Source organism: Hordeum vulgare, chromosome 7H (genome assembly GCF_904849725.1).
Source record: "Hordeum vulgare subsp. vulgare chromosome 7H, MorexV3_pseudomolecules_assembly, whole genome shotgun sequence".
Lineage (NCBI taxonomy): Eukaryota > Viridiplantae > Streptophyta > Magnoliopsida > Poales > Poaceae > Hordeum > Hordeum vulgare.
This window is the reverse complement of record NC_058524.1, coordinates 48910890-48922314: the sequence shown is the minus strand read 5'-3', so window position 1 is coordinate 48922314 and position 11425 is coordinate 48910890. Positions and strand designations below refer to the sequence as shown.

Here is an 11425-nt window from a genome sequence, read left to right as displayed (position 1 = left end):
GTGGAAGTGGTGGTGAAAGGAACGTTCAAAGTTCGAAATTCGAAACCTGAATCGAAGAGACAGAGCAAAAGGGAGGAGAGGACGTGCTCGTGGCTTCTGTCACGCTTGTCAGATCCTACGGTCAGCAGGAGGGCACGTGTCGAACTCCGATTGTGCCCCAACCCATTCACTCCCCCGTTTCCCGCCCTTTTTATCCCCCAGCCCACCTCCCCTCCCCCTCTCTCTCTCCGACTCCAGAAGCTTCCTCCTTTCCTCCGCCACCGCCGTCTCCGGTCTTCACCGCCGGCAGAGAGGGAGAGAGAGGGAGAGAGAGAGAGAGGGGATGGGGACCCGGGAGTTCCCGCTGCCGATGTGCTTCGAGCTCCTCCTCGGCAAAGGTGACCCATGACCGGCCGAATCCCTCGCTCCGTGCCTCCCTTCGCCGGCCGTACGTCTCACTGTTCCGTCGATTTTCTTGCTTTTTTGCAGAGCGTGACCGGTGGCCGCTGGAGGCCAGGCTCATCTGCGCCGCCCACCAAGGCAGCGTCCGCAAAATCAAGAGTAAGCTCCCCACCCCCTCCCCCTCTCTGCCCCTTCCGGCGTCCCGTCTCCGTCTGCTCTAGATCTGCCGGGGCCGGGCGCTTAGGGTCGCTTTATCCACCGTACGCGCGCGCGCCGGCCGCTGCCTTCCGATCTGGCGACGGATGCAGAGAGGGGTGTGGTTCTAGCCGTCCCCCGGGGGTGCCTGATGCTGGGGTTTCTAGTTGCAGACCAGTGACGATCGATTTCTTAAGTAGCAGGGGATTCTTGCTACGATTTCTAGGACTAGCAGCGAAGCTGGGGTTTCGGGGGCCTTTTCTTGTTGCGGTTGCAGATCAGTGACATTTCTTGACTAGTTGCAGATTAGTGCACCTTTTCTACATGCAGTGGTGCTTTCTTTCCAGTTTGATGGAATTGCAGTATTATGCCATGGGATTCTTGCCACGATTCACAGCTAAAAAACCGCCCCCCTTTTTCATGTCTGTCAACTGCAGAGATGGCAAAGGAGCTGGACGTGCAGGGGCGCGGCATCCCAGCAACGGTGGCCAACACCACCTACATGGGCATGAGCGCCCTCCACACCGCCGGTGGCTGTGGTAGCCTGCCGGTCTACCGGTACCTCGTCGAGGAGGTCAAGATGGACGTCAACAAGACCGACACCGCTCAGGGTAATCTCTACTACTCCCTCCGTTCCATAATATAAGTCTTTTTAGAGATTTCACTAGAAGACTACATACGGATGTATATAGACATGCTTTAGAGTGTAGATTCACTCATTTTGCTCCGTATGTAGTCCCCTAGTGAAATAGCTTAAAAGACTTATATTTAGGAACGGAGGGAGTACTAATGAACACGTGCATTTCCTTCCTAATCTTAGATGAAATGTACTACAATGTGAGACAGTGGGTTTAACTTATGACTTAATCATCAACTTCCACCTGGCCATCTTGATTTCGCTGCCAGGTTATACCCCCCTGGAGTATGCTGTCCAGAATGGGCACCTCCCTGCCGTCAGGTACCTCCTTGACCGCGGCGCCGATCTGCACCAGGAACGTTCCAGCATCACTCTTCTTCATTCAGCTGCGGTTCATGGTACAGACATGAGGATCTTTTCACTTTGTTGTTATGCGTCTGGTCTTCCTTCAGTGCTAGGATTGGTTTATGAGATTGTTATACATCAAGCTGTTAAAAGCAGTTTACACCCAAACGAATATTCATTCAGTATGACTACCAACTTATGGTAACTGATCATAGTAATACTTTGTGTTCCGTATGTTTAATCAGTGAACCAACAAAGCTGCTTCCCCTCCTCTAGCTACTGAAACTTTGTCGCCCAAAAACAGTTGTAGAACTTTACCATGTACCAGCAGTCGTTATGTCGGAGAGACTTCCGTTGAATATGGAGATAACTGCTATGATGGTACACTTGAATTTATTTTACCAAGAGCTAAGCTATCCTAATTTTTTTTTAAATTGCTGCTGTAAAAGAGCAGTTTTCTTGTTGCCATAAATAAAGCAACTCTGATCTTACTTGCTTCTCATGTTCACCAGCGTCTGCACATCGAGTCATTTTAGTCATAAATTTCAAACATAGTTGTCACATTAATTTGGGTTTCTGTCTCTCACAATTGTAAAGTAGTTCATTTGTTATCATGGTGGTACCAATTTCTTTAGGCATTGTATATACCCTTTTTTCTGCGGATTTTCTTGCAGGATATCCTTTTTTGTTCTAGCCAGTGAAACTAGTATCCTAAAAATGTCTGTTTAGTTAGTATGTTCACTGTCTTTTTATGCAAGTCTCTCGGGATAACTATTTAATACACTGTCTTGTTTTAGCTTTTAGAAATAGTTTCCCCTCAAATAACTGTTTATTTAGTATGACTATGCCTTATGGTACATCTGGGCATGGGCAGCCCGGCCCGGCCGGGCCGGGCCAGGCCTGATCGTGCCATCGGGCCGGGCTCGGGCCTGAAAAGTAAGCCCGAAGAGCAGACCGGGCCGGGCTTGGGCTTGCAAAACGTATTTTTTAAGCCTAGATCGGGCTGGGCCTGTCGGGCTTTACCGGGCTTTGCATGTTCGGGCCGGGTTCGGGCCCGTTTTGTTAGGCCCGACAGCCGGGCTGGGCTCAGGCCTGAGTTTTCCCGTTCGGGCTTTTTAAAGCCCGGCCCGAAACCCGGCCCGGCCCGGACTATGCCCAGGTTTGCCTTATGGTAACTGATGATGGTAATTCTTTGTTTGCCATATTGATAGTGGTATGATCTTTGTTTGCCTTCTACATACTGAAACTTTCTTGCCCAAAAACGTTTCCATGTACTGTTGATAGTGGTATGATCTTTATTTGCCTTCTTTTTCTCCAGGGCGGTCAGAAATAGTAAAGTTTCTTCTTTCTAAAGGAGCTGATGTTGATGCACTATCAGATCTTGGGACACCGCTCACTCTTGCATCTCTTCGAGGACATGCTAGTGTTCTCAAGATCCTTTTGCAGCACAATGCAGATGTACAGTTCAAATCTCGTGTTATGTCTTCTTTTACCTCCAGTTCTCCTTTCCTTTGTGCTGGGTTTTTGCTACGTTGTCCAATTGCCCCACTTGTATTTGAGGGCCTATTTCGTTAGGGATTTAGTTACCTGTTTGTCCGAGATCCGCGCTTGCGGCAATATTCTTTTCCTGCAACCTGGGTCCCATATGTTACTGACTCAAAAAAAAGTGTAGGAGGCTTCCCTTAGGCTTGGCAAAGTATGACACTCGTTTTCATCATCGACATGCTTAGGAAAATGTATGGCAAATATCAGCAACCTTCGCAAACCAGTCAAGCAGGCTCTGCTAATAGCTGTTATGTGTGAGCCACACCAGGCGTGGTGGAATTTGTTAGTTGTGACCCACACAACAACTATGAAAAACCACTGTGACCCCACACTATATAAGCTATTCTTAGAAAAGAAGTATCAGCTCACTTTTTTTCCTTACAAATTCCATCTTTCTCTTGGGTCATATTTTGGCATGAAATTTAATTCTTTTTTCTTTTTTCCAGCCCAACAAGGGTAATGGTCTGTTTGTACCTTTAGACATGGCATTACGCAAATCCTTTGTGCCCTGTGTGAAGCTATTGATTCAGGTACAGTATCCTCTGTTTATTAATTAGATTTCAGTAGGAATATAGGAGTTATATATGCACTGATGTTTGATTTAATTATCTCTGTATTAGTGACTAGACAATTGTTTGATGGGATTGCCTTCTGTATTTGCATCTGATAGGGTGGGACTAATGTGAGCGGTGATAATCCTTTGGCAAAGGCTGCAGAGAAGGGCTTAACTGAAGCTATTAAGTGCTTGTTGGAAGCTGGTGCAAACCCAAATGTTCTTGACAGGGTGAGAATGCCTTCTTTTTGTCGCATATTCTTGTGTCTTGCTTGGCTTTGTAGTTTCATTATACATGTCTTGAATTGATATGCAACATCCTTACGAGTAACAATAAAAGGCTGTGCTAAGTTACATTTCTTTTTAACATAAGCTTGTCGCTGTTTCACCCTTCCCCATTTCTGCCATGTCTTTTGTTAATTTGGTCAGTTGAATAATATGGTTTGAAGTAGTACTGTAATAGTGTCAACATTGCTTATTTCCTAAATCTTGAATATCGCTTCACTAAAGCTTCCCTGGTTCCTCAACAGTTTGGCAGATTGCCTATAGAGTTGGCTGCTGAGTATGGTACACGAGAAGATGTCGAGATTCTCTTTCCTTTCACCTCTCCCATTTCAGCTGTGGCCAATTGGACCGTTGATGGAATCATTGAGCATGTGGAGATGGAAATCAAGCAACTTCAGGTACGTAGTTATAGCAATTTGCTTTCATGCCCATGGTTATTTTGTCCACCTTAACTCTCTGAACAATGCTGGCATCAAGTAGGCGTTTAACTAAAACTTCGCAGAACAAGAATCTGAATTTCCTGAAGCTTAGTTTCTTATTCCTGCTTGTCAAACACGCATGTATTTTCTTGGATCTGCATAGGTGTTTAAGCTCTGTTCTGAAAACTCATTTGATTTGAATGATGTTTATTAGATAGCTTGTTTTGCTCATATGTTACTGTGCTCATATTGGAATTCATGGAATCTTTTTTTTTCAAAAAATAACAAGGAGGCAGATTCATTTTCTTAAATAGTTCTCTCCATTTCCTGTCTGCGTAGCAAGTATGAACTGATTTTTTAAATCTTGCATTGATTAAAACTCTTTCTTGGATTCATTCACTTCACCTTAACATCTTAGTAGAATACTGATTCTCCCTCACACGCATCTGATCTCCTAAGTTATAAGTATATATCAAACGGCTGACTCAAGGTATTGTGAGCTGCCCAGGATGGTAGTTTTGTGAAAAAGAAGATATCTGACATAAAACAACAAGCGGATGAAGCATTTAAGAAGCAGGATTATCAAAATGCATCAGTGTTCTACACGCAGGTATATTGTCAGACTATTTTTTCTTTTCTTTCTAGACTGGAGGTACAGCCATGAAACATGTTCCTCCATTGCAATTTGGTTGATCCATATTATTAAAATTGATTGACAAATGACAAATGATCGGTCGTGTAAAGCTATCCAAGCATTTCTGGAATGTGGCAACCAGGGAAAGTTTTCACTGTTTCATCTGGTGTAGGCACTGAAGATGGATAGCTTCGACGCCAAGCTGTTATCAAACAGGAGCCTCTGCTTGCTTCGCATGGGTGATGGGCGGGGGGCTTATGAGGATGCAACTGAATGCACAAAGCTGCGCCCGAAGTGGGCAAAGTCACACTATCGGGAAGGGGCAGCTCTGATGTTCATGGAGGTGCATGCAGTGGGAGGGTTGAAACTGATGATTTCGTTGCTGCTTTCACATGTGTCACGTCATTTGATTCCACCGTGCTCTTGTGTTTCGCAGGAGTACGATGCTGCGTATTCCTCACTCTCACGGGCTCTGGAGTTGGACCCGGAAAGCGAAGAGATCGAGAAACTATTCTGGTAAGGAATCCATCTTCCGTCTTGTGTTTTTTTTAGGTTGACATTGCTGGCTGGCTGCTGCACATTCTCGCTGTTGCGATACTGTTAGACTTGTATTTAGACTACTATATATAGCTTTGAGATATACCTTGTATTTGTACTATGTACCCCATATAAATATATGTCGAGGCCACCCCTAGAGGGTCGAGCCGATCCAAACCAAAATCTTTGTCTAATATGGTATCAGACTAGTCGATCTTTCCGCCGCCGTTCCGTAGATTACGCTAGTCGCCGAGTTCATAGATCGATTCGATCTGGCTCACGTACGTAGCTAGCTAACCTCATCTCAAAATCCATCCACCTCCTTGTGTGCTAGCTTGCGCACATCCACGCCTTCGTTTGCATCCCACAATGGCGACGTTCCCTACACCAGGCTCCTCCACTGCCTTTGGTCTGCCTCCAACACTCCAGACGCTCTTAGCCGGCGGCTCCACGTCAAGCTCTAACGCTGGTCTTCCGTCGTTCACCCTCGGAACCCTAGCCGCCGGGGCGATGTTCTCCAGCAATCCACCGGCCGCTCAGTCCTTCTTCACCAACGGGGGGATCCTTGCCACCTCCTCCATAGGGCATGGCTCTCTGACTGCCCCGATCGCCGCTACAGTCGATCCTGTGATGGCTGAGGCGCCCCTGCCGGCGCCGTTTCACTTTGCTCACCTCCTCACGGTCAAGCTCACCGCCGACAACTATCTCTATTGGCGTGCTCAGTTTCTTCCGCTCCTTCGCAGTCACTACCTCGAAGGATTCATCGACGGAACATTGCCCTGCCCAGTACAGTTCCTCTCAACTGGGCCTTCTGATGCTCGGATCAATCCGGCGTACCGCGTCTGGCTTGCTCAAGACCAGGCGATCCTCTCCGCCATCCGCTCGTCTCTCTCTGAAGGGATTGCCGGCATGGTTCTCTTTGCTGCTACCTCTCAAGACGCATGGTCGGTGCTCGAGGGGAGTTTTGCCTCTCAGTCAACCGCGCGCTCCATGGCGATCCGTCAACAGCTACAAGACATGAAGAAACGTGACCTCTCTGCTTCCGTCTTCTTCAACAAGATCAAGGCCCTCTCCGACACACTCACCTCGATTGGACGGCCACTCAGCGACGAAGAGTTTACTTCGTTTGTTCTCAATGGCCTTGACAGTGAATATGATTCGCTTGTTGAGGCAGTTCATGGACGTGACACCCCGATTGCGCCGCGTGATCTTTACGCTCGGCTCCTTGGGACGGAACACCGTCTTGAGACTCGGCGCGCCGCGGAGGTCTACACCGACCCTTCCTCTGCGAATGCAGTATACCGCAACGGAGCTCGCTCCCGCCCATCTAGTGGTTCCAGCAGCAAGCCACCGCTCCTCCCCAGTCCTTCACAGAAGTCATCGGCTTACTCCGGCACAGTTGGCGGTCGTCAAGAGGGCCAGGGGAACCCTCGTTCTGGTTGCCCGGTGTGCGGCGCCCAAGGCAATCGCCCGCCATGTCAGTTGTGTGGTATCCCAGGCCACCTAGCTTCCCGTTGCCATAAACGCTTTAAGCGTGATTTCCTGGGTATAGGCAACGATGGACGCAACAATGAACGCCAAGCTGCCATGGCAACGAACGTACAGGCTTCGCAAGGGTACACTCCATCCTATCCTATTGATTCTAGCTGGTACATGGATACTGGCGCGACAGATCACCTGACGAGCGAGCTCGGCAAGCTCACCTCACACGAGCCATACCAAGGCCATGACAAAATTCATACGGCAAATGGGGCAGGTATGCATATCTCTCATATTGGTCAAGCATCCCTTCTCACATCTACATCTTGCCAACTTCAACTTTCGAACGTTCTTCGTGTTCCATCTGTCACTCGTAACCTTTTATCTGTTCCTAGACTCACTTATGACAATAATGTTGCCGTTGAATTTCACCCATTCTATTTTTTTGTCAAGGACCGAGCAACACAGGACGTGCTACTTAGAGGTCGCTATCGCGGTGGCCTATACTCTCTAGATGTGCCTCGCATGTCTTATGTCTTCAGTGGTGTCCGTGTCTCGTCTTCTCAGTGGCATTCCCGTCTTGGTCATCCCGCCTTGCCGATCGTGCGGCATGTGCTTCATCGACATGAACTTCCCATGATGTCTAGTAATAAAGAGATAGCAATTTGTGATGCTTGTCAGCAGGGAAAAAGTCACCAACTTCCTTTTTCTTCTTCTAGCCGAGTTGTCAACAATCCTTTAGAGATTGTGTTTTCTGATGTATGGGGTCCAGCCCAAACTTCTGTTAGTGGTCACAACTATTATGTCAGTTTCATTGATGCTTATAGTCGTTTTACATGGCTTTATCTCCTTAAGCGCAAGTCTGATGTGTTTAATATCTTTCTTCAATTTCAGTCACACGTTGAACGTCTTCTCAAGCACAAAATTATACATGTTCAATCAGATTGGGGGGGCCGAATATCGCAACCTCAATACTTTTTTCCAGAAGCTTGGGATTTCTCACCGTGTGTCTTGTCCCCATACACATCAACAAAATGGTGCCGCTGAACGCAAACACCGTCACGTCGTTGAAACCGGTCTCACCTTACTAGCACATGCGTCGGTACCCTTTCGCTTTTGGAGTGATGCTTTCTTTACGGCTTGTTTCCTTATCAACCGGCTTCCCACACGTGTGCTAAACATGAAAACTCCCATCGAAGTTCTCTTTAATGAGGTTCCTGACTACACTTTTCTCAAGGTGTTTGGTTGTGCGTGTTGGCCACATCTTCGTCCGTATAATAGTCGTAAGCTTGAGTTCCGATCAAAAAAATGTGTCTTTCTTGGCTATAGTTCGCTTCACAAAGGATATAAGTGTCTCCATGTTCCAACAAATCGAGTGTACATCTCGCGTGATGTTATTTTTGATGAAAACTCGTTTCCGTTTTCTAATCTCCCAACATCTTCTGATATACCACAATCATCCCGTTCAACCCCTATTTCCTTTGACCAATTTGAAGATATTGCATATTCGTCTATTTTGTTACCTAATCATGGTGTAGGTATTGGTCGTGGTGCTCGGCTAGAACTCTTGGATGATTCGGATACTACAACGCCATCTTCACATGGCATGCATGGCCACATGCATGACCCAGCCATTGCCACACCTTCACGTGGTTATGTCCATGCAAAAGGTGGACTCAACCAACTTGGTCAACCGGGCGCCCCGGCTGGTTCTGGCATGCATGAGCCAGCCACGCCGCGTGGGCCTTCCTCGCCTAGGCCTCCCTCTACTACAGATTCGATTGGGTCCCTGTCGCCCAGTCCAGTGTACACGTCTGTCTTCTCACCAGCTTCAGCAAATACGCCTTCTTCGTCGCCTGTGCATGTACCGTCATCGCCGCCTGTTCCACCTCCGGTCATTTCTGGACCACGCACTCGCAGTCGTAGTGGCATTTTTTGTCCCAAGAAACGCACTGATGGGACAGTTGCTTGGCTTGCTGTATGTATGGCCCATGCCATATCTGATCCAACCTCCGAACCACGACATTTTCAGGCTGCGATGAGTATTCCACACTGGCGAGCTGCAATGGAAGAGGAGTATCATGCTCTTCTTCACAACAAAACTTGGCGCCTGGTACCTCCTCCTTCCGGTGTTAATATTATTGATTGCAAATGGGTTTTTAAAGTCAAGAAACATTCTGATGGTTCCATTGAGCGGTACAAAGCCCGTTTGGTTGCTAAAGGATTTAAACAACGTCATGGACTTGACTACGAGGATACTTTTAGTCCAGTTGTCAAGCCCACTACCATTCGACTTCTATTATCTTTGGCAGTTACTCGTGGTTGGTTTCTTCGTCAATTGGATGTTCAGAATGCTTTTCTTCATGGTGTATTGGAGGAGGAAGTCTACATGCGTCAGCCACCTGGGTTTGTTGATCCTGATCATCCTCATCACCTATGTCGGTTGGGCAAGGCATTGTATGGCCTTAAGCAGGCTCCCCGTGCCTGGCATGCTCGTCTTGCCTCTGCTCTTCAAGCTCTTGGTTTTGTTCCTTCGACAGCTGATACATCGTTGTTCTTACTACAACGCCCTCAGGTTACTATGTATCTTCTGGTTTATGTTGATGATATCATCCTTGTTAGTTCTTCAGTCGCTGCTGCTGATCGCCTAATCTCAGCTCTTAGTTCTGATTTTGCTATCAAGGACCTCGGCAAGCTTCATTATTTTCTGGGCTTGGAAGTCACTCATGCATCTACCGGACTATCTCTTACTCAGAAAAAGTATTCACAGGATCTTCTACGTCGTGCTAGTATGCTCAAGTGCAAACCTGTGTCTACACCTATGTCTGCTACCGAGAGGATCTCAGCTGATACTGGTGCACTTCTTTCTTCTGCTGATGCTACTACATATCGCAGTATTGTTGGTGGCCTGCACTACTTGACTATTACGAGACCGGACATTTCCTTTGCGGTTAATCGTGTTTGTCAGTACCTCCATTCACCTCGTGATTCTCACTGGTCTGCTGTCAAACGCATTCTTCGCTATGTCCGTTTTACTGCCTCGTATGGCTTGCACCTTCAGCCTGCTCCGTCTGGTGTTATCTCTGCTTTTTCGGATGCTGACTGGGCCGGTAATCCTGATGACCGGCGCTCTACGGGGGGATATGCTGTATTCCTTGGTCCTAACTTGATCGCTTGGAATGCTCGCAAGCAGGCTACGGTTTCTCGCAGTAGTACTGAGGCTGAATACAAAGCTGTAGCCAATGCGACAACAGAGCTTATATGTGTACAGTCATTGCTTCGTGAGTTAAGGGTCCCTCAGCGCGAGCCACCGATTCTTTGGTGTGACAATATTGGTGCTACATACCTTTCTTCTAATCCAGTATTTCATGCACGAACAAAGCACATCGAAGTTGATTATCATTTTGTCCGGGAACGTGTTGCACAGAAGCTACTTCAGATCAAGTTTATCTCTTCTAAGGATCAGCTAGCAGACATCTTCACAAAGCCGCTGCCACTACCTTTGTTTGAGGTTTGCCGGCGCAATCTCAACCTTCGTGACACAGGTTGAGATTGAGGGAGGGTGTTAGACTTGTATTTAGACTACTATATATAGCTTTGAGATATACCTTGTATTTGTACTATGTACCCCATATAAATATATGTCGAGGCCACCCCTAGAGGGTCGAGCCGATCCAAACCAAAATCTTTGTCTAATAGATACCCAGTAGAAATGTAGAATCTGTTCCTTGCTTAAATGTTCTGGTGAACCGATTTTTGCAGGGAGGCGATGGAGCTGAAGTGATCATCATCCCCTGCATGCAACTGCGGAGGGAAGCTCAGGCAGAATGGTTGCTCCTTTTTTTGTGTGCGTGTGTTCTCAGACAAAATACCGAACTTTAAATTATGGCGCCTTTCCGTGCGTGGTTACGGAGGGCCGTAGCATACATGTTGCTTAGAGCAAAATATGTTATTGGCTATTTATTTCTAGTTATCTGAAACTTGCATCCTGTTAGGATATGGAGGAAGTGTGGCAGCAGTGGATGATGAAAAGGCTAACTATGCTAGAGTGGAATGTTTTTATTCAGACCTTGTTGCGACAAGCTGAAAGTTGTATGGCAGATGCTAGTCAAATAGCTTGTTTTACAGGGTTAACTAGAACAAGAATCAGTAGCCATCATGTTGCAGTTTAGTGGCAATGGTTCCACCACCTCCTTTTGGGCTGATCTTTGTCTTTCAAATTCCGAACACAACGCTGGCTCAAAAATTCCAGGCCCTTTTCTCCCACTCAAATAAACAGTCGGCCTCTGTTGCTTGGGTTTTGAACTCTCCAAACCTAAACCTTGACCTTGTTCTAAGATTATCTCATGGGACGGAAGGCAAACTTGCTCAAACTGCGTGCTATTATGGCTACGATTAACTTGAATTTGCAGGTC

The 11425-nt window shown here is 47.0% G+C and overlaps 1 protein-coding gene across 1 annotated transcript; it reads left to right on the top strand.

Moving 5' to 3' along the window:
- The first annotated feature begins 270 nt into the window (after window positions 1-270).
- LOC123410511 (ankyrin-1-like) lies at window positions 271-11181 on the top strand. Its single transcript, XM_045103456.1, has 12 exons — window positions 271-377; window positions 469-540; window positions 1014-1187; window positions 1483-1611; window positions 2877-3016; window positions 3550-3633; window positions 3774-3887; window positions 4187-4339; window positions 4869-4970; window positions 5167-5337; window positions 5431-5510; window positions 10773-11181. Exons 1-12 carry the CDS (start codon window positions 323-325, stop codon window positions 10792-10794), a joined length of 1296 nt encoding a protein of 431 aa, XP_044959391.1. The 5' UTR covers window positions 271-322; the 3' UTR covers window positions 10795-11181.
- The last annotated feature ends 244 nt before the right edge of the window (window positions 11182-11425 follow it).